Genomic DNA, 24,051 nt, shown 5'->3' with positions numbered 1-24,051 from the left:
GCAATGAAATGTATGTACCTCAACATGCCCTTCACTTTCCCCGGGTTGGCAGTTAAAAAACACTCTGCGTATATAAGTATCCCTTTCACCCATTCTGTAAATGTTTGCTTCCCCTTCTTCCCTTTACCATTATCGCCCCTAGATTTAACAGCCGCTGCCTCCCTAGTAATTTCGAATATGTCCACATATTTCCCTTTCTGCGCCCTGGCAATTATCTTTGCTTTTAAATGCGTTGTTAGTGGCATTAACAATGTTCCCGTTACCTCGTCATCCCCGTTAAACACCTCTCCTGTCTCCTCCTGCTCTTGCTCTGTTAGCCCCTTCCTTGCCCCTTTTCCTTGCTTTGCATATATTTTCCTTACTATCTTTAATATCCGCTTCTCCCCTTCCCCTTTTACATTCTCATCTTCCGAGTCAAACTCAGATGAACTATCTGACACATTACTGTTCAAGCACAATAGTTTCTTACCTTGCTTTGCCCCTTGGTCACCGCTTGCTGCACCAGTTGCTGCCACCTGTTCTGCAGCTCCTGTTTCCAGTTCTCTTACTGGGGTTGTTTCTGCTACCACAACATTTCCCCCCGCATTGCTGCTGGGTACTTCCGTTGGCTCCTGCTGCTGTGCTCGTTCCGGTGGGCATACCTCCTTTTCGGTGCTCTGTGGGGATAACATAGACACATTAGTATTCCTTCCTACTTCCTGTGCTCCTGTTGTTTGTACCATTCTCCCCTTCCTACTGGAGTCAGCCATTCTTACCTCGTCCTGCCCCCTGCCCCCCCTCCCTCTTTCTGCCTCCCTCATTTGTCCCTCTCCCATTTCCACCCCTGTTTCCATCTCCCTTATTTCTGCCTCCTCCTCTATTAACCTATAGCTATTCCCCTCCGAGTCTCTGATCACCCTCCTGTCTCCCATACTCCCCCCCATTCCTCTAGCTCTCTTCTGTGGCCTAATGCCATCCTCCCCCCCTCTCCTGAATACCTCTATCCTACTGGGCTCCCCATAGCCCCCCCCTCGCTGCCCATGCTCCCCTCTCAGCTCCCTGTCTCCAGTTATTCCCCTGCCCCCAGTTTTCCCATGCTCCCTCCCTCTACTCCCTTGGCCCGTTTCTTATCTCCCACAGGTGCTCCCTCGGCCCACCGGGACCGTACGAATCTTCCTCTGTCCCCCATCCCCCCACCCGTATCCCTGCTGAGATGCTCCCATTGAGAATGGGCCTCTGCCCCACCCGTTACCGCCCGCCGCGTAAGCTCCACCGCCCAATACACCCTGCTCCCAAGATGGCCGCCCCCATTGAGGCATTTCCACCCCACGCTCGCCGTGTGCGCGCGCGCGTACTTCGCGCCCCATGTGACCACCCCTTAACCTATCGTCACCGGGGCCCCTCCTCGCCACGGTGACGTCAATTGGGCCTGCTCGCTGCGCTACCATTATGGGGCTATGCGGCTCGCTTGCGTTCCTAACGCCGGGAGGAAAATTGTGTGAGCTGCAGCCACCCCCCTGACCCAGCGGAATGGACATGGCGCTAGATGCGGGACTCCCCCTGAATAACACTGGACTACCCCCTCTACCACCAGGGGATACTCCTGTTCCCTCCACCGCAACGGAAACACTGGCGATCGGCCCCGTAACAGCTCCTGCGCTCCCCCTGCATGGGGTGCTAACCCCCCCCTGGCTTACCTGAACGGCCGACACCGCACCAACCTCCACCGTACCTCCTCCGGATACCACCTCTCCTTGGACTGTCTGCTGTTCCTTCCTGCTTTTTTTCATCCTCTTGATCTTCTTCTGAGCCTGGATCGCCCTGGTCTTCCAGACTGTCTCACCTTCATCCAAGTATCTCCTTGGGATTCTCCTGTTCCTTGCGGTCATCTTGAAAACTTCTTCTCTGCAACAAAGAAAAAAGGTTAGTGACTCCTTCCAGCCATCCACTTCCTTATAACACCTTTACCTCCAGCTCCACCCCTGTCTCTGCTCCTGACCAATGCCTGCTCTCCTTATCTCTGTCTCATCCCCCACACCTGGCACACCTAGATTCCTCTTTGTTCTCTCCCAGCAGCCCCTCCCTTATGACGTTCCCCTCGCATCCGCTCCCTGCACTAGTTTTCCATTACAGTATTTCTGTTCACCTGAGGCATGTAGAAATAGTACAGTCACGTCAATGGGGCCAAGACAGGCACAGTAACAGCCCAGGACAGAGCCGCCTTATGGGGCACTTATGGGGCTCAGCGCTAGGCTTAATGACAATGAAAGTAAAAATTACAGCAGGTCAATTTTTCCACAAGAATGCAGACTTTAAGGTTCTGTAGCTAATAAAAAATAAATGTAGATATAAAATGTAGAAATTATCTTTATTGGAAACTAATTTGAAATAAATGATCATTTAAAACCAGCTCTATCTTTAGTTTCTAAAGATAGATGTAAGCTAATTAGCACGGCTGGTATTGTTTTCCAAGAAAAGTAATAACCCTAGTTCACCTGTAAAAAAACATTATTGCTGGTTTAATTAAATATACTATTTTGCACATCACAATTGTTACATGCATGCAGGCCACAAATTGATAATAATGGTTAAAGGACAAAACTGCATTCAAACACATTATTCAGTCACTATCAATATTGAATTGATTTTTTTGCTTCCTTGAAGGTCTGTAAAAAATCCCAGGGGAAAAAACCCTTAAAGGGCTATTATAGTGCAAAATGGCATGTTCTAATTCATCAGATCATGTAATTTTAGCACTATAAACCCTGCAAGTATGTGTTTAACCCATTAGGGGTCGCAGAGAACAGTTGGTCCCAAGCTGACACAGTTGTGGTGAGTCAATCAGCAGTGGCAGTCACTGGAACCATCTTCTCACCAGCCGCACTTCCATGATGCCACAACATTTAGCATGTGCTATTTTTAATAACAATGTTGACATTCAAACAATATGCGCGTAAAAAAGTATTAAGAGTAAAAAAGGGAGGTACTTAATTTAGTTTACAGACCACTAGTCAGACCAAACCAGGTTTGATAACAACCTACTAAAGGGAAAACCATATTAAAACAGTATATTTTCTAAAAGTAATTGCAAAGGCTTAATTGCGTTATTTTAATTAGAGGAAAGAAGATGTGAAAGTTTTGTGTGCTAAGGGCTAGATTTATCTTTAGCCGAACGCACCGATCAGTTGCAGGCTCGCTCATTTGAGCATACAAATGATATTTATGAAGCAGCGATTTTAATCTTAGAGTTGGCGGATGAAAATCACCCCAGATTAATGTGACTGGGGTGATTAACAAGCCCTACTCTCACACAATTTGTTGCACAAGGGTAGGGGGCAGCATTGCGCAATTTGCGCTCAAATGCAGACAGGTTCACAACATCCTGTCAGTTTGCAAATTGATTAATCCTGCCCCAAATGTGACAATGTACTATAATTTTGCCTACTGGATGATAATAATCAATTGGCATTAGGGGGTAGATGGAAAACTGTTGGCTCATTTAAAAACTCTAATTACGTCAATATATAATATTGGAGATGTGCTGATTAGTATCCCTTAGCATTAGCATCTAAATGGGATAAAATTCTTGAACTAACCCTAAGACTATCTACAATTCCCTCCCCACTAATCACGATGCTTGAGAGGCCAAATCTTCCTTTTACAAACCATAATAAAAACAATAAATCACCTAATATACCAATCCATCTAGTCCTGCGGCAATTCTCCCTTTTAAAGTTTTTACTAATCTCCATTCTGAGTTTTATTATCCTTTTCTGCATTATTTTCTAGGATGACATTACATCCAGTCCTATCCAAATGCAAATAATCTAATTAAAACCTCAAATGTCTTTGAGAAAACATGTTTTACTAATTCTCCATTGTATAATATCCGTTTATTACAAATACCACTTAGAGGCACTGCACAAAGATTCTCCTTCTTATTCTTCTAAATGGAGCTAAGAGTTGGGTGTTTCTTTGTCACATGACCAGATGGAGCAAATATTAACTTTTACCTCAGAATTTTACTTCTCCATCTGCACAATAGAAATATATCTTTGTTGGTACCTCGCCCCACAACAAATCTATTCCTCTGCTTTGGATAAGTGTTGAAGGGACTATGGGGACAAAGGACACCTATTTGGTGGCATTACCCACATACAAACATTATGGGAAGCTATAATTAAAATAATGGAATTAGTAATTAACTAGAAAATTGCTCTTTAGAATAGACTTTTCCCCGAATATTCGCTGGCTGCACTATTTGGTATTCGCTTTGTTAAAAACGAAATAAATACTGAATTTTAGTTAAACATTTATATTCGTTTTCATTAAAACTAATGTAAATGTTCAAAGCTACAGGTGAAACGTTCACCTGCCGCTAGACTAATTACCTTAATGTGCTCTGGAGAGAGCACTAACCTAATCCTCTTCTTGCCAGAGCATCAGGATTAACGTTCTCTGTTCCCAGACCTGCACTAACTTTAGTGCAGATCCTTGGAGCTAACCGCACAATGCCTTCTGTTAACGCAGCCAGAGCTCTGGCAAAAAGAGGATCGGGTTAGTGTGCTCACCAGGGCATGTTAAGGTAAGCATTAACCCCTTAAAAAATAAAGGAAATTAATGAATACTGACGATTCTCATCATTATTTTTTACTTTTCTTTCATTTTCTTTGGTGCATTCATTTGGATATTCGTTTAGATAAAAAAAACGAATATTTGATTTTCGTCACAAAAGTGCATTCGTACAAAATTTAATGCACATCGCTAGTTGAGAATCATGAATAACAGTGTCAAATGTTTAATCTGACAATATTGGAAGCAAAAAGTTATGGGCTAGATTACAAGTGGAGCACTAATTCAGTTGCTCTTTATTGCTACAGCGGGCTTGCGCTAGCAATTAGTGCTTCAAAAATTAACCAGAGGTTATAAAATATCCCAATTGCCCCCAAAATTAAGTGTGAGGCCCCTTTTGTTTAAATAAAATTGTAGCATCTTTTTTTTTCTTTTTTTTTTTTAAACTGCATGAAGCAGTTTTTAGGGGTTAAAGGTAGTGGGTCTGGGGTGTTAGAAAAAAAGGCACTGAAAATTGCCTTTACATTGCGGTCTATGGGGACTGTGTGTTACCTGTAAATATATACAGGCCTACCTCGTTTTATTGCGCTTCACAGAAATTGCTCTTTTTACTAATTGAAGGCTTGTGGAAACTTTGTGTCAAGCAAGTCTATTGGCACCATTTTCAGCATATATACACATATAAACACATAAATACACATGAATACACCTATATATACACACCTATATATACACACCACCAGCAAAAAGATTATGACTCACTGAAGGCTCAGATGATGGTTGGCATTTTTTAGCAATAAAGTATTTTTACTTAAGGTATGTGCATTGGTTTTTGTTAGACATGATTCTATTGCACACTTAATAGACTACAGTATAGTGTAAATATAACTTTTATATGCACTGGGAACAAAAAAATGAGTGTTACTCACTTTATTACTATATTCACTTTATTCTGGTCTGGAACCGAACCCGCAATATATCTGAGGTATGCCTGTATGTATGCTTATATACATATATATGTATGTGCTAATGTGTGTATATTCACATATAAACACATAAATATATATGTATATATTAATATACATATAGTTACACTTTGCTGCCCATCACTGCGCGACTTATCCCCTTCGCTTACCCCCTTCTCACAGCAACGAGGCTCTCATTCGAGCCTATGGAAGTGCGCTCTTGCGCAATATTGTGCTTGCTTAAGCAATATTTTGCGCTCTACTCGTAATCTGGCCCTATGTTTGGTAACAGGATGGATTAATCTTGTTTATTATGTTCTCTCCTTAGGCTACATCATACTTACAATAGGAATCAAGAATTTGGTGAAATGGTAGATTACTATTGGGCAATGACAAATAGCACAGCTATAAAGTGACCAGTGCCTTGTACACATCATTAAGGTGTTTGCTCTGTGTTGAGAATTAAATACAATTATTTTATATGTAACAGAAATTCAGGTCACAGACATTAGTTACCTCTTATAGGGACTGAGGATCAAAAACCTCACCTGCATGGGGAGGAATTATGTAAAATCCTTGTGAGCTCTTTTTAAGCACTATATTGCAATGTAGGTGTCTCTCCTTAACATTCAGAACCCTGCATAGCAGATTAAACAACTCAAAAGGTATAATTTGGCTTTATTTTTTATTTTGAGGGACCACAGAGAGCTTTAGATCGTTGTGCCCATAGTGACTTTACCAGAACTTCCCTCCCCCAATTTAAAGGGAGATGAAACTCAAAAAATGTTCTTTCATGATTCAGACAGAGCATGCCATTTTAACCCTTTGGCTGTACATTTTTAGAAACTACACTTCCAGGTCTATCCGATGAGGGTTTATTTGTATTTATATATCAAAACTGGAGTATGTAACAAATAAGCAAATATTGCACTTGTATAAAAAAACAAAATGTTTTCTGAGCAAAGTGCACTGTTTAGTTATATATTGTGCACTCCAATTTTGTGCTATATATACATGTAGCCCCTTATTCGATGCACCAAGGGGTGTACTTTCCAAAAATGTGCACTTTATTTACTGCATCTTAAATTTCTAGATGGCTACAGCTTTCTTATTGCAGACATCAGTTAAAAGAATATAACAAGGAGCGCCTAGAATAAGGCTAAGGTTAAAAACGTGTATTAATAGTAAACGTTTATTTTAAAACATGAAACTTATTCGAAATGGCTAAATGAACAATGTTAATGGCCTTAGTCTGTTAGTCCAGGAAGGGGACTAAAAAGAGTCTTGATAAAGGCCTATGATAAGGCCGAAACGCGTTGACAGTATATGGTAAGCCTATTTCTCTACACTCCAATTGTTTTTAGCGTTATTGCACCATTGTACTTTTTTGCTTTTAGGTCATGGAACACGGCACACAGGAGGACAGTTTTGGATAATTCTAGAATTTTCCAAAATAGGATTAACTTTGCCCTTCACTTATCCCTTACAATGGCACTTTGATCACACACACATCTTTTTGGATAGCGAAATTCCACAAATTTCACTTATTCCACATATTATTCACATATTTTTTGTATTCTCCATTTTTTACCTTTTTTAGGGATTTTTCCACCCAGTTTTTAACTCATCTTTTCACCCAGTTTTTTTAATTTTTATTTTTTGCACCTCACCAATCAAGGATTTATATTTTCAAGGATCATCACCCAATTAACATGGTTCATTTAGCCATTCAGGAATCATTTCAACTTTTTTGTTCTTATTGAGCTCACTGTGTCACATGGATTCATGTTGTATGGAATATTTTTTAATTGTATAATTTCAAATACGTTTCATGTTTTAAAATAAACGTTTACTATTAATACACATTTTTTACCTTAGCCTTATTCTAGGCGCTCCTTGTGATATTCTTTTAACTGATTCCTTCTGGGGTAGCTAGGTACCCCTTTCAAGGAGCTATAGGTATCTGCAACACTTAGCGCTGGGGGCACACTTTATTGCAGACATCACCCCTAAAAATGAAAAGACAATTATTTTAGACTTTTTTCAGGCTGTCATGTCTGCAGTTAAATAGCTATAGCCACTTGGGAAGTTAAAATAGGGTGCATAAAGTACACATTTGTATAAAGTACACCCCTTTGGTCATAAAATGAGGGGCTACATTTATTTCTAGCACAAAAGTGGAGTGCGGAACAATTGACAGAATATGGGGCTTTAGTAATAAAATATTTTTTTCTAAACAAAGTGACATGTTCAGCTATTTCTTACGCACTCTTTGCGCTATATTTACATGTAGCCCCTTATTTGATGGGCCAATGGTTGTACTTTCCAAAAATGTGCACTTTATTTACTGTATCTTAACTTCCCAGGTGGCTACAGCTGTCTAAGTGCAGACATCACCCCTAAAACTCAAAATGTTTCTTTCATGATTCAGACAGAGCACACCATTTAAACAACTTTCTAGTTTACTTCTATTATCACATTTTTTTGGTTCTCTTGTTATCTTTTGTTGAAAAAAAAGCTCAGGAGTGTGCACGTCTGGAGCACTATATGACAGCAGTTTTGCAAGAATGTTATCCATTTGCAAGAGCACGAGATGGCAGCATTATATCCTGTCATGTAGTGCTCCAGATGTCTACCTATGTATCTCTTCAACAAAGAATATCATGGAAATTTAATAATAAAAGTAATTTGAAAACTTATTTAATATTTTATGCTCTGTCTGAATCACAAAATACAATTTTTGGGTTTCATATCCCTTTGAATCATCTTGAGTTACAGTTATTAGTACTAGTTCTCATTGTGGTATAAAGTTATACCATTTAACTCTAACACGTTTGAATCTTTTCTTGGCCTCTTGATTATTTATATCTCAATTACATTTTTGCAACACAAAGATTCTGTCATCTGTCTTTAAGATAACCGTTTGTACCCACATAATATTGGGAACAATTACGGGCGTTTAGAAAAGCGTTTCAAATGATTTGACTACAAATATGCACATAGAGTTTAACTGTAAATTGTGTAGAAAAATCATTTGCTAAACATTTCTAAAGGATTGTTATTGACACAATATTTTTTAACATGTTTTGTTTTTTTGTTTTTCTTAACTCATTTAAAGATTGTAATAAAATAAAAAAAGAAAGAAAAACGAGATCTATAATTCAGATGTCAGTGGAAATACCTAACCAAGATAAAGAAATCCACTAGCTTGCTGGATAAACAGCACCACACAGTGGGCAAAAGGTGTATTTTTTTCCCATTTATGAAAAACAGAGCCTGGTGTTCTGGTATAAACTAAAGTCAATTTAAAGGAACAAGTGATACTGAACTGGCCTGTTCATATCTTTGTTTACAAGTGATACTGAACTGGCCTGTTTATATCTTTGTTTACAAGTGATACTGAACTGGCCTGTTCATATCTTTGTTTACAAGTGATTTTAAGTTCTTCTGCCACTTTATGGTCTCGACAAACAGCATAAAGCTGGAAGCAAAGGAGCGATTAGAATAAAATCTGCCTAAAATAAAGAAAGAAGCAATTTACCAAATTATGATAAAGTAACAAAACAATACTGAGTAAAAATCACCCACATAGGATGAAATTGGACAAAACCTAACTGTACCAATTACTGATGTACGCAAGGAGGAACATTAATTCCATTATATGAAAAACAAAACCCACATTCACTGTTAATAAAGATGTGTTAGGGGTGTTGGAATAACACAAATTGATAAATACACAAACACAGTTTTACATTTCAGCACACAATGATAAAAATACTATTCCTGATACCACCTTTCAGCACTAGACTTTATTTGACCTGCAGTTTATACTGTGGCAAACTTTACTTGTTCTTGTTTATTTGTTTGACATACTTTACCTTTACCTTTCGATACGCTGTTAGCATTTATCATTTCACAAGCATTTCTTGTGAAATGCTTGTGCAATGCCGCCCCCTGCAGATTGGCGGCCAATCTAGCAGGGGGTGTCAATCAACCCGAGCGTATCTGATCAGGATGATTGCTGGCGGATGAGTTAAGGAGCAGCAGTCTTAAGACCGCTGCTTCTTAACTCCTGTTTTCGGCGAGCCTTAAGGCTTGTGCGGAAATAGCAGCATATGGCTGCATTCGGGGAGTTTCAGAGATAGTAAATTAATTACAAGTAAAGAACATATAAGTAACTAGAGGAGAGTTAAAGAGATTGACACAGGAACATATTTCATATTTTATTAATTATATTAAAAATAGTAAGATATGATCTTTGCAGATTGTTGTTTGCAAAATGATTTTTATTTAAGATGCATTTCTAAAAATAAGGTGATGGCCTAATTGATATATAGGGGCCGATTTATCAAATGCTGGGAGGAAAAAGATTGGCTGCAGTGAATCATATCCGCCCGGCATTGCTAAATGCTGACAGCATATGCTGTCGGCATTTAACATTGCGCAAGCATTTCTGGTGAAATGCTTATGCAATGCCGCCTCCTGCACATTTGGGGCCAATCAGCCGCTAGCCGGGGGTGTCAATCATCTCGATTGGATCAGGATGATTGCAGTCCGCCACCTCAGAAGTGGGGGACGAGTTAAGGAGCAGTAGTCTTAAGCCGCTGCTTCTTAACTTGTGTTTCCGGCGAGTCGGAAACATCAGGGGTAGATAGCAGCATCTGTTGCTTGGTAAATCTACCCCCACACTTGATTTGCATATAGAGAGGGATATCTTGGTAAATAGAATGAGATGGACTGATTGATGTGCAAAGGTAGAACATTTGATTGGTAATGGTTTATTTGTAGTAAATATTATGAAGGGGGGTGAAATGGCACCTAGAGGCTGAATATAGAACATGGCTGAATTACCTTAGACTTTCATTTTTTTTGACTACCCAATCAACATTATTCTCACTTTCCATTCACTCACTGCTGTGTGCTACCTGTTTTTTCTCTCTTTTTTTCATATCTTTCTAGCATACTTCTTTTGTAATAATGCTCAATATCTTCATATTCCTTTTAGCTACCTTTTATCTCTATAACAAACTACTTTATACTCCTTCCACCCTCACCACCTGCACTGCTCATTAGCCCATCTCTCTTAACCTCACCTTACTTTTGTATTAATGAACTTCACACATTCCTAAAGACTCTACCCCGTGCACCTCATCCTATAAACATTACTGCAAATCTGCATCTCATCTCATGTGACTCACCCTCTTGCTCGTACTGGCTGCTGGTAAAATCTCCCCTAATCCTCGTCCCCCACAACTTCCTAGCCTTGCACACCAATGTGTGCCTTTAAATAGAATTCTGGTAACCTTAATCCCATTCCTCTTGCATCTAAAGCCACCACCCCCTTCACATGTACACTCTGGAACTCTCTGACAATAGACAAGGAGGTGGTGTTGGTATTTTACCTTCCTCTCGTTGCACCTTTCAGCCAATACAGCCCTTCTCTTCCCTCACATTTTCTTCATTCGAATTACACGATTTGCTTATTCTCTCCTCTGCAAAATAACTTCTGCAACTCACTTTTTTTTTTTTGCTAATGGAAGTATATTTTAAAAATGCAAATTAAACATTTAAATTTTGACCCTTTTGTCTCTTTAAATATTATTTCATCTAAATATACAAAAAAAAAACGCTGGTTCTGATAGTATATTTTGGTTTGTGATTCTTGTTTCATTTAAATATTAGATAATAGGAATGTAAGAAGCGCCTAAGGCAGGTGCAAATATTTTCATGTGGTTAGCAAGCATTCATGTGGTTTTAATATAGAGATAAAAGGCATATAAAATATACATATACAATAAATGTAAATACAATAAAACACTAAAACATTAAACTGGTGGATCCACCTAGCTAACAGTTAAAATTCTGCCTCTAACTGATAGTGGCTAAAATCAAAGGTCTGGTCAGATGTAAGCTGATACGGGTATTAACCAGATGTCCCTAATTGCTAAGACAGTGGGAAGCTAAGACACACGAGTTACAGTGTGAATGCTGAAATAAAAAATAAAAATCTTAATGTGAAATAGTGAAATAATATAAAATTAGAAAAATGTCAAAAAAATTGAAAAATATATAAAAATATAGTGAAATCTTTGTATTCGCCTTAGCGCACTTGTTGTCAATTGTCCTACTAGCCTTTACCCGGCTGATAATTAACTAATTAACTAATTGTTTTACTACGATCCTAAAAATTGTTGTGATGACTTATACCGTCTTGTCCCTTCTTCATAATGTTCTTAATTATACTTGTCTATTTGGAATTTTATTTATTTTTCCCCCTTTTCCTTTCCCTCTTTTTCTTATTTTGTTGTAAACTTGAAAATTGCTCAATAAAAAACAATATTTAAAAAAAAAAAAAAAAAAAATATAGTGAAAATAAAAATGTGATAGTGAAAAATGCAACAAAAAAATCAAAAAAATGCAAAAAATGCAAAAAATGCAACAGATATAACAGTTGTAGTGTCCAAAAATAAGTGAGTGTCACAATCCTGTTAAATTGTAATCCAAGAGCAAAATGCACAACAAAACACAAACTTGTTTCCTAATGCTGAGTGTCGTGGTGTAGTATATTTGTTTCCTGGTGGTGAGAAGTGTCGTGGTGATCCTGGTGGTGAAAATCCTGTGATGGTTATCCTCTTGGTCCTAGTCCTCCATTACTGATAATGTCCTGTAAATATAAAATAACATGTACAAAATTGTCCAAACTGGTGTTATAAGATTGGAAAAGAGCTTACCAGGTACTTGTCAACGCGTTTCGGCCCAGCTATGTGGGCCTTTATCAAGACTTGATAAAGGCCCACATAGCTGGGCCGAAACGCGGTGTGTTAGGATTTTTTTATTGGTAGTTTAGTAAGTTTTAATTTAAGCTAGGGAAATTGTAATTTTAATATAAAGTTAGGGGGTCGTTAGGTTTAGGGGTTACTAGTTTAAATTAGTTTATTTCGTTTTGGGGGGCTTTTGGTTTAGGGGTTAATAGTTTATTTTAGTATATTTCGTTGTGGGGGGCTTGCGGTTTAGGGGGTAATAGGTTTATTATAGCGGCTGTGTGGGCGGACATCAGATTAGGGGTTAATAATATTTAAATAGCGTTTGCGTGCGGGAGGGCGACGGTTTAGGGGTTATTAAGTTTATTATAATGGCGACAATGTCAGGGAGCAGCGGAATAGGGGTTAATAAAAATTTTTAGTGGCAGCGATGTCGGGAGTGGCAGATTAGGGGTTAAAAATTGTATTATAATGTTTGCCATGCGGGAGGTCCTCGGTTTAGGGGTTAATAGGTAGTTTATGGGTGTTTAGTGTACTTTGTAGCAGTTTAGTTATGAGTTTTATGTTACAGATTTGGAGCTACTGACTTTTAATGGCGGTACAGATCTTGTCGTTTTAGGCTGTAACGCTCACTTTTTATCCAGATTGCAAAACTTGTAATACCGGCGGGAATCCCATGAAAAAACTTCATTTTTACGTGTGCGGGACTGACGTTGCGTTACAGGCTAAAAGGATTTGAACAGCCAATAGGATTTCAGTAGCTCTCATCCATTTGGCTGATTTGAATTTGAAGGCTCAAATCAGCCAATAGGAATTCAAGGGACGCCATTTTTAATCACGTACCTTGAATTCCTATTCAGTGTACGGCGGAGATCGTATGAAGAGGATCCTCCACGCTCCATGGCTCCGCGGTCGCCGGTCTTCAGTTCCAGAGTCGCCGGTCTTCAGCTCCGCGGTCATCGGTCTTCAACTCCGTCCTCCGCTCCGTGCCGGCTGGTTCCTAGAATAAGAAAGAAGAGGTCGCCGCTTGGAAGAAGACTTCACCGCCTGGAACAGGGCCTTCTCTGCTGAACTTCAGGACAGGTGAGGACCACTTGGGGGTTAGACTTAGGGTTTTTTAAGGGGTTTTTGGGGGATTTATTTTATTTAGATAGGGTGGGCAGCAAAAGAGCTGAATGCCCTTTTAAGGGCAATGCTCAACAAATGCCCTTTTCAGGGCAATGGGTAGTTTAGGGTTTTTAGTGTTAGTTTTTTTTTGGGGGGGGGGGTTGGTGGGTGGGGGGTTTACTGTTAGGGGGGGGGGGCTTTGTGTGTTTTTTTGGCAAAAGAGCTGATTATCTTGGGGCAATGCACTGCAAAAAGTCCTTTTTAGGGCTACTGGTAGTTTATTAGATTAGGGGGTGTTTTTATTTTGGGGGGGCTTTTTATTTTCATAGGGATTAGGTGTAATTTATTTAAAATTTTGTAATTTTATTTATTATTTTCTGTAATCTTAGATTTTTTTATTTTCTATAATTCTTGCTTAAAGGGACAGTCTACTCCTGAATTTTGATTAGACTGCCACTTTAATTTATATTTACGCCTATATTTAGAGTTTGGCGTTAGCCGTCAAAACCAGCGTTAGAGGCTCCTAACGCTGGTTTTGGGCTACCGCTGGTATTTAGAGTCGTGTAGGTAAGGGTCTAACGCTCACTTTCCAGCCGCGACTTTTCCATACTGCAGATCCCCCTATGCCATTTGCGTATCCTATCTTTTCAATGGGATCTTTCTAACGCTGGTATTTAGAGTCTTGGCTGAAGTGAGCGTTAGAAATCTAAAGACAAAACACCAGCCGCAGAGAAAAGTCAGGAGTTAAGAGCTTTCTGGGCTAACGCTGGTTCATAAAGCTCTTAACTTCTGTGCTCTAAAGTACACTAACACCCATGAACTACCTATGCACCCCTAAACCGAGGTCCCCCCACATCGCCACCACTCTATTACATTTTTTTAACCCCTAATCTTCCGACCGCAAACCGCCGCCACCTACGTTATCCCTATGTACCCCTAATCTGCTGCCCCTAACACCGCCGACCCCTATATTATATTTATTAACCCCTAATCTGCCCCCCACAACGTCGTCACCAGCTACCTACAATAATTAACCCCTAATCTGCCGACCGGACCTCACCGCTACTATAATAAATGTATTAACCCTTAATCCGCCTCACTCTCGCCTCAATAACCCTATAATAATAGTATTAACCCCTAATCTGCCCTCCCTAACATCACCAACAACTAACTTCAAGTATTAACCCCTAATCTGCCGACCGGACCTCGCCGCTACTCTATTAAATTTATTAACCCCTAAAGCTAAGTCTAACCCTAACACTAACACCCCCCTAAGTTAAATATAATTTTTATCTAACGAAATAAATTAACTCTTATTAAATAAATTAATCCTATTTAAAGCTAAATACTTACCTGTAAAATAAACCCTAATATAGCTACAATATAACTAATAATTATATTGTAGCTATTTTAGGATTAATATTTATTTTACAGGCAACTTTGTAATTATTTTAACCAGGTACAATAGCTATTAAATAGTTAATAACTATTTAATAGCTACCTAGTTAAAATAATTACAAAATTACCTGTAAAATAAATCCTAACCTAAGTTACAATTAAACCTAACACTACACTATCAATAAATAAATTACATAAAATACCTACAAATAAATACAATTAAATAAACTAACTAAAGTACAAAAAATAAATTTTTTTTTACAAACATTAGAAAAATATTACAACAATTTTAAGCTAATTACACCTACTCTAAGCCCCCTAATAAAATAACAAAGCCCCCCAAAATAAAAAAATGCCCTACCCTATTCTAAAATTAAAATAGAAAAGCTCTTTTACCTTACCAGCCCTTAAAAGGGCCTTTTGCGGGACATGCCCCAAAGAAAACAGCTCTTTTGCCTGTAAAAAAAAACATACAATACCCCCCCCCAACATTACAACCCACCACCCACATACCCCTAATCTAACCCAAACCCCCCTTAAATAAGCCTAACACTAAGCCCCTGAAGATCTCCCTACCTTATCTTCACCACGCTGGGTATCACCCATCCATCCAGGCTCCGAAGTCTTCATCCAAGCCCAAGCGGGGGCTGAAGATGTCCATGATCCGGCTGAAGTCTTGGCCCAAGCGGGGGCTGAAGATGTCCATGATCCGGCTGAAGTCTTGGCCCAAGTGGGGGCTGAAGAGGTCCATGATCCGGCTGAAGTCTTGATCCAAGCGGGAGCTGAAGAGGTCCATGATCCGGCTGAAATCTTCTATCAAGCGGCATCTTCAATCTTCTTTCTTCTGGATCCATCTTCATCCCGCCGACGCGGAACATCCTTCTTCACCGATGACCACCGATGGCGGGATGAAGATGGATCCGGAAGAAAGAAGATTGAAGATGCCGCTTGATAGAAGACTTCAGCCGGATCATGGACCTCTTCAGCTCCCGCTTGGATCAAGACTTCAGCCGGATCATGGACATCTTCAGCCCCCGCTTGGGCCAAGACTTCAGCCGGATCATGGACATCTTCAGCCCCCGTTTGGGCTTGGATGAAGACTTCGGAGCCTGGACGGATCAGTGATACCCGGCGTGGTGAAGATAAGGTAGGGAGATCTTCAGGGGCTTAGTGTTAGGTTTATTTAAGGGGGGTTTGGGTTAGAATAGGGGTATGTGGGTGGTGGGTTGTAATGTTGGGGGGGGGTATTGTATGTTTTTTTTTACAGGCAAAAGAGCTGTTTTCTTTGGGGCATGCCCCGCAAAAGGCCCTTTTAAGGGCTGGTAAGGTAAAAGAGCTTTTCTATTTTAATTTTAGAATAGGGTAGGGCATTTTTGTATTTTGGGGGGCTTTGTTATTTTATAAGGGGGCTTAGAGTAGGTGTAATTAGCTTAAAATTGTTGTAATATTTTTCTAATGTTTGTAAATTATTTTTTTATTTTTTGTAACTTAGTTATTTTTTTATTTTTTGTATTTTAGTTAGTTTATTTAATTGTATTTAATTGTAGGTATTTTATGTAATTTATTTATTGATAGTGTAGTGTTAGGTTTAATTGTAACTTAGGTTAGGATTTATTTTGCAGGTAATTTTGTAATTATTTTAACTAGGTAGCTATTAAATAGTTATTAACTATTTAATAGCTATTGTACCTGGTTAAAATAATTACAAAGTTGCCTGTAAAATAAATATTAATCCTAAAATAGCTACAATATAATTATTAGTTATATTGTAGCTATATTAGGGTTTATTTTACAGGTAAGTATTTAGCTGTAAATAGGATTAATTTATTTAATAAGAGTTAATTTATTTCGTTAGATAAAAATTATATTTACTTAGGGGGGTGTTAGTGTTAGGGTTAGACTTAGCTTTAGGGGTTAATAAATTTAATAGAGTAGCGGCGAGGTCCGGTCGGCAGATTAGGGGTTAATACTTGAAGCTAGGTGTCGGTGATGTTAGGGAGGGCAGATTAGGGGTTAATACTATTTATTATAGGGTTATTGAGGCGGGAGTGAGGCGGATTAGGGGTTAATACATTTATTATAGTAGCGGTGAGGTCTGGTCGGCAGATTAGGGGTTAATTATTGTAGGTAGCTGGCGGCGACGTTGTGGGGGGCAGATTAGGGGTTAATAAATATAATATAGGGGTCGGCGGTGTTAGGGGCAGCAGATTAGGGGTACATAGGTATAATGTAGGTTGCGGTGGTGTACGGAGCGGCAGATTAGGGGTTAAAAAAATATGCAGGTGTCAGCGATAGCGGGGGCGGCAGATTAGGGGTTAATAAGTGTAAGGTTAGGGGTGTGTAGACTCGGGGGTTCATGTTAGGGTGTTAGATGCAGACTTAGGAAGTGTTTCCCCATAGGAAACAATGGGGCTGCGTTAGGAGCTGAACGCTGCTTTTTTGCAGGTGTTAGGTTTTTTTTCAGCTCAAACTGCCCCATTGTTTCCTATGGGGATATCGTGCACGAGCACGTTTTTGAAGCTGGCCGCGTCCGTAAGCACCGCTGGTATTGAGAGTTGCAGTGGCGGTAAATTATGCTCTACGCTCCTTTTTTGGAGCCTAACGCAGCCATTCTGTGAACTCTAAATACCAGCAGTATTTAAAAGGTGCGGGGGGAAAAAAAACAGCGTTAGCTACACGGGTCGTTACCGACAAAACTCTAAATCTAGCCGTTAGTTTTTTGTATTTTAAAAGTAGTGTTTTTTGTTAAATTTAATAGTAACTTTAGTATTTTGTAAATTAGGTAAAGTTTATTTAGGGGGGTTAGGTTAGGTTTATTGCGTTGTGGGCTATGGCGGTTTAGGGGTTAATACTTGAATAGGTTTATTGCGTTGTGGGTTAATGGCGGATTAAGGGTTAATAGTTTTAATAGGTAGTTTGCGATGTTGGGGTTGGCGGATTTAGGGATTAATAATTTAGTTATTACTTGCGGTGTGGGTTTGATGGCGGATATAGGGGTTAATAGTTTAAATAGGCATATTGCGTTGTGGGGGGTTGTCGGTCTAGGGGTTAATACATTTAATATTAGTAATGAGAGGGGGGGATTGCAGATATAGGGGTTTTACGTGTTCGGCTTATTTTTGGGAGGCGTGTTAGACTTTTACTGGAGATTTGTTATTTTCTTTACTTTTCTTAGGCGCCGGCAGTTTCTAAAGTGGAATAGCCAATAGGATGAAAGCTCAATCCTATTGGCTGATTGCAACAGCCAATGGGATTTTTTCAACCTTAATTCCGATTGGCTGATAGAATTCTATCAGCCAATCGGAATCTAAGGGACGCCATCTTGGATGATGTCATTTAAAGGAACCTTCATTCGGGAAGAAGACGTTGAACGAAGAGGATGCTCCGCGTCGGATGTCTTGAAGATGGACCCGCTCCGCGCCGGATGGATGAGGATAGAAGATGCCGTCTGGGTGAAGACTTCTGCGGGCTTGGATGAAGATTTCGGCCGGCTTCTTGGAGGATGGATGTCGGATCTTCAAAACTGTAAGTGAATCTTCAGGGGTTAGTGTTAGGATTTTTTAAGGGTGTATTGGGTGGGTTTTATTTTTAGATTAGGGGTTTGGGCTGCAATAGAGCTAAATGCCCTTTTAAGGGCAGTGCCCATCCAAATGCCCTTTTCAGGGCAATGGGGAGCTTAGGTTTTTTTAGTTAGGTTTTTATTTGGGGGGTTGGTTGTGTGGGTGGTGGGTTTTACAGTTGGGGGGGTATTTGTATTTATTATTTACAGGTAAAAGAGCTTATTTCTTTGAGGCAATGCCCCGCAAAAGGCCCTTTTAAGGGCCGTTGGCAGTTTATTGTAGGTTAGGCAGTTTTTTATTTTAGGGGCTTTTTTATTTTCATAGGGCCCTTAGATAAGGTGTAATTAGTTTAAATCTTTGATAATTTCTTTTTTATTTTGTGTAACTTAGTGTTTATTTTTTTTGTAACTTAGTTTTTGTTATTTTTTGTAACTTAGTTGTTAGTTTTTTGTAACTTAGTAATTTATTAGTGTAGATTTAAATTATATAAGTAGGGTTAGGTGTTTAAATATATAATATAGTTAATTTAATTTGTAGTTTAATGTAATTTTAGTATAACAGTTAGGGTAGATTAATTATTAGTTTAATATAGTTTAATGTAATTTTAGTATAACAGTTAGGGTAGATTCATTATTAGTTTAATATAGTTTAATGTAATTTTAGTATAATAGTTAGGGTAGGTTAATTAATAGTTCAATATAGTTTAATTTAAATCTAAAGGTAAGTTTAAATTTATTATAAGATAGGGATGAGTTAATATTTAATGTACAGTTGGCGGGTTGTTAGGTTTAGGGGTTAATAGGTTAATTTAGTTTATGGCGATGTGGGGGGCTGGCGGTTTAGGGGTTAATAACTTTATTTAGTTGCGGTGGGCTCTATGAGCGGCGGGATAGGGGTTAATAACATAAATTAGGTGGCGGCGGTGTAGGGGGGCATCAGATTAGGGGTTAAGAACATAATGTAGGTGGCGGCGGGGTCCGGGAGCAGCAGGATAGGGGTTAATAAGTTTATTAGAGTTGCGGTGGGCTCCGGGAGAGGCGGTGTAGGGGTTAATAACTTTATTTAGTTGCGGCAGGGTCGGGAAGTGGCGGAATAGCGGTTAATAACTTTATTAGCGTTGCGGTGGGCTCCGGGAGCAGCAGGATAGGGGTTAATAACTTTAGTTGCGGCGGGGTCTGGGAGCGGCGGGATAGGGGTTAAACAGTTTAGTATAGTGGCGGTGTTTAGTGACAGTATACAAATAAAGCTGTGAGAAAGCCGAATAGCAGCGAGATCGATGACTGTTTAGTTAACAACAGTCCGCTGCTCATCGCCCCATACTTGGTGCGCGGCTTTTTGACAGCTTTTTTGTTAAATATGGAGAGCGTATTCAGGTCCGCGGCCGCAATGTTAGGCGATGTCAGGAGAGCATATTGGTGCCGAAGAATGCAGCACAGTTGACAGCTTGATAAATAGGCCTTTAGATATCAAAGTGAAAATATTTATTTAGTGACGTTTGAGGTCCCGAAACGTCACTAAATAAATATTTCACTTTGATATCTAAAGTCCAGTGAGTGCTTCACTCTGTTTCTTGCTATATATATATCTCTGATGAAACGCATGTGAGCATGCGCGAAACGCATCAGATCTAGCACCCCTTGCACACCTGTGTTAGTGTTACCCACCCTGTGTTTGAATAAACCACTTGGCATTCGATGTTCCAGGCTCCTTGTTTTTCTTCATGTATCCTATATATATATATATATATATATATATATATATATCTTAAGTGTTCATGTTCTATAGATCTTCTCTGTATTATTCTAACTCAAATATTCATGATAGTTTGTGCTGAGAATATACTTGTACCTTGGTTCCAGATTTAAACAGTTAAACAAGTAGGAAGGGCTATCTTGTTTTTCTATTTTTGTATTTTCCAGCAGAATTTTATTTTAACTTAAATGTTTTCCTTCACTGCCAGGTGCTTCCCGGGTTCCTATAGACGGTGCAAGAACTTTTCAATCCTTGTTGTATTAATTATATATATAGGTATAGATATATATTTTAACAAAAACCATCAGATATATAATATATATAGAAATATGTATCTATGAATAAATAGATCATACTCTGCTATGTAAAGAACATTGGAATGTGAATTATTTATATTTCATGTAAGGTTAACGCACTTGATAAAACACAACCAGGTTTGCGCAACTTGTTGGCTGTCACTCCATTGAAGTCTATGGGGGAATACGTTAACGAGGTCACGATATTCTAAGTTTTGTTTTTTGCACGCATCGGGTTAGCACTTGTGCCAAAACCTTTTACTTTCAACTTGTAATATGCGCACTACCCAGCAAATGCAAAAAGTTTACTTCTAGCAGAGTTAACACACAAGCAGGAGCGTAAAATACTCGTAATCTAGCCCTTAATTGGCATTATGATTGCTATGTCAGTCAAGAGAGTGCTACTATTTGGTTGAGGTTATTTAGATGAAGTGCTGAGCTTTTTAGAGAATCTTCATAAAGTGTTCACATCAAGCTTGAATTATTATTATTTTTTTTAAAACTGCAAGATTTCCTGTACGGATAACAATCAATAACCAAGGTACAGTAGAGCAAAGTAAGATTTAGTATAAGGTCACTGCACTGAACACATTTTCTCTCTTCAGACTGGCGGTGTTCAGCTGCTATGCGACCTGCTGAGGGTCCTGAAGAGGCAGGAGGAACTCTGTGCTGATGTTCTTGCAGCAGAGAAGCAAAATGTGTCTGAGCTTGGCTGGGAGCAACAAGGTAAGTGTTTGTAGAGACAGACAACACATTTAGCCCTTCATACAGTGAGTGGAAAGTCTACTTGTAAGATCCAGAATGATCAACTTAGTTTACCAGATTCTAAACAACAATAAGCTCAGCTGTGTAAATATACTATTCTGTCATACTCAGGAATTGACCTTAAAATCTTACGGCTAGATTTAAAGTTTTGTCGGTAAAGACCCGCGTAGCTAACGCTGCTTTTTTTCCCAGCGAACCCTTAAGACAACGCTGGTATTTAGAGTTGTCTGAGGGGCTGCGTTAGGCTCAGAAAAGGGAGCGTTGAGCCTAATTTAGCTCCACTTCAACCCTCAATACCAGCGTTGCCTACGATAGTGTTAAGCTGGAAAAACGTGCTTGTGCACGATTCCCCCATAGGAAACAATGGGGCAGTTAGGGCTGAAAAAAAACCTAACACCTGCAAAAAAGCAGCGTTCAGCTCCTAACGCAGCCCCATTGTTTCCTATGGGGAAACACTCTCTAAGTCTGCACCTAACACCCTAACATGAACCCCGAGTCTAAACACCCCTAATCTGCCGCCCCGCTATCACTGACACCTGCTATATATTATTAACCCCTAATCTGCCGCTCCGTACACCGCCGCAACCTACATTATCCCTATGAACCCCTAATCTGCTGCCCCTAACATCGCCGACACCTATATTATATTTATGAACCCCTAATCTGCCCCCCACAACGTTGCCGCCACCTTACCTACACTTATTAACCCCTAATCTGCCGACCGGACATCGCCGGCACTATAATAAATGTATTAACCCCTAAACCGCCGCACTCCCATCTCGCAAACACTATAATAAATAGTATTAACCCCTAATCTGCCCTCCCTAACATCGCCGCCACCTACCTACAATTATTAACCCCTAATCTCCTGCCCGCACTGTCGCCGCTACTATAATAAAATTATTAACCCCTAAACCTAACTCTAACCCTAACCCTAACACCCCCCTAACATAAATATAATTTAAATTAAACGAAATAATATTCCTAAAATTAAATAAAATAATCCTATTTAAAACTAAATACTTACCTATAAAATAAACCCTAATATAGATACAATATAATTAATAATTACATTGTAGCTATTTTAGGATTTATATTTATTTAAAAGGCAACTTTGTATTTATTTTAACTAGGTACAATAGCTATTAAATAGTTAATAACTATTTAATAGCTACCTAGTTAAAATAAGTACAAAATTACCTGTAAAATAAATCCTAACCTAAGTTACAAATACACCTAACACTACACTATCATTAAATTAATTAAATAAATAAACTACAATGAGCTAACTTAAAATACAATAAAATAAACTATTCTATAATACAAAAAAACAAACAAACACTAAATTACAAAAAATAAAAAAGAATTACAAGAAGTTTAAACTAATTACACCTAATCTAAGCCCCCTAATAAAATAAAAAATCCACCCAAAATAAAAAAATGCCCTACCCTATTCTAAACTACCAAAGTAATCAGCACTTTTACCAGCCCTTAAAAGGGCTTTTTGCGGGGCATTGCCCCAAAGTAATCAGCTCTTTTACCTGAAAATAAAAATACAATACCCCCCCCAACATTACAACCCACCACCCACATACCCCTACTCTAACCCACCCAAACCCCCCTTAAAAAACCTATCACTAACCCCCTGAAGATAATCCTACCTTGAGTCGTCTTCATCCAGCCGAGCCGAATTCTTCATCCAAGGTGCGCAGAGGAGGTCCTTCATCCGGTAGAAGTCTTCATCCAAGCGGGCAAGAAGAGGTCCTCCATCCGGTAGAAGTGTTCATCCAGGCGGCGTCTTCAATCTTCATCCATCCGGAGCGGAGCCATCTTCAAAGGAGCCGACGCGGAGCCATCCTCTTCAACCGACGACTTCCCGACGAATGAAGGTTCCTTTAAGGGACGTCATCCAAGATGGCGTCCCTTCAATTCCGATTGGCTGATAGGATTCTATCAGCAAATCGGAATTAAGGTACAAAAAATCTGATTGGCTGATGCAATCAGCCAATCAGATTGAAGTTCAATCCGATTGGCTGATCCAATCAGCCAATCGTATTGAGCTTGCATTCTATTGGCCGATCGGAACAGCTAATAGAATGCGAGCTCAATACGATTGGCTGATTGGATCAGCCAATCTGATTGAACTTCAATCTGATTGGCTGATTGCATCAGCCAATCAGATTTTTTCTACCTTAATTCCGATTGGCTGAAAGAATCCTATCAGCCAATCGGAATTGAAGGGACACCATCTTGGATGACGTCCTTTAAAGGAACCTTCATTCATCGGGCAGTCATCGGTTGAAGAGGATGTCATCGCGTCGGCTCCTTTGAAGATGGCTCTGCTCCGCTCCGGATGGATGAAGATTGAAGATGCGTCCTGGATGAACACTTCTACCGGATGGAGGACCTCTTCTTGCCCCGCTTGGATGAAGACTTCTACCGGATGAAGGACCTCCTCTGCGCACCTTGGATGAAGAATTCGGCTCGGCTGGGTGAAGACGACTCAAAGTAGGATGATCTTCAGGGGGTTAGCGATAGGTTTTTTAAGGGGGGTTTGGGTGGGTTAGAGTAGGGGTATGTGGGTGGTGGGTTGTAATGTTGGGGGGGTATTGTATTTTTATTTTCAGGTAAAAGAGCTGATTACTTTGGGGCAATGCCCCGCAAAAAGCCCTTTTAAGGGCTAGTAAAAGAGCTGATTACTTTGGTAGTTTAGAATAGGGTAGGGCATTTTTTTATTTTGGGGGGATTTTTTATTTTATTAGGGGGCTTAGATTAGGTGTAATTAGTTTAAACTTCTTGTAATTCTTTTTTATTTTTTGAATTTTTTTTTTTTTTTTTTTGTATTATAGAATAGCTTATTTTATTGTATTTTAAGTTAGCTAATTGTAGTTTATTT

At 39.4% G+C, this 24,051-nt stretch overlaps 1 protein-coding gene across 1 annotated transcript in view; it reads left to right on the top strand.

Annotated features, from left to right (window-relative positions):
• Nucleotides 1-1,509: 1,509 nt before the first annotated feature.
• SCTR (secretin receptor) overlaps nt 1,510-24,051 on the top strand; it is a 136,558-nt gene continuing 114,016 nt past the window's right edge. The window contains exons 1-2 of the mRNA XM_053712076.1: nt 1,510-1,623; nt 20,996-21,116. Coding sequence (XP_053568051.1) covers nt 1,510-1,623; nt 20,996-21,116 — 235 coding nt within the window. The remainder of the gene's footprint in view (nt 1,624-20,995; nt 21,117-24,051) is intronic.

The sequence above is a fragment of the Bombina bombina genome, chromosome 1, assembly GCF_027579735.1.
Source record: "Bombina bombina isolate aBomBom1 chromosome 1, aBomBom1.pri, whole genome shotgun sequence".
In the NCBI taxonomy this organism is placed as follows: Eukaryota; Metazoa; Chordata; class Amphibia; order Anura; family Bombinatoridae; genus Bombina; species Bombina bombina.
The sequence above is the reverse complement of the archived record's forward strand: the minus strand, read 5'-3'. Positions and strand labels throughout refer to the sequence as shown.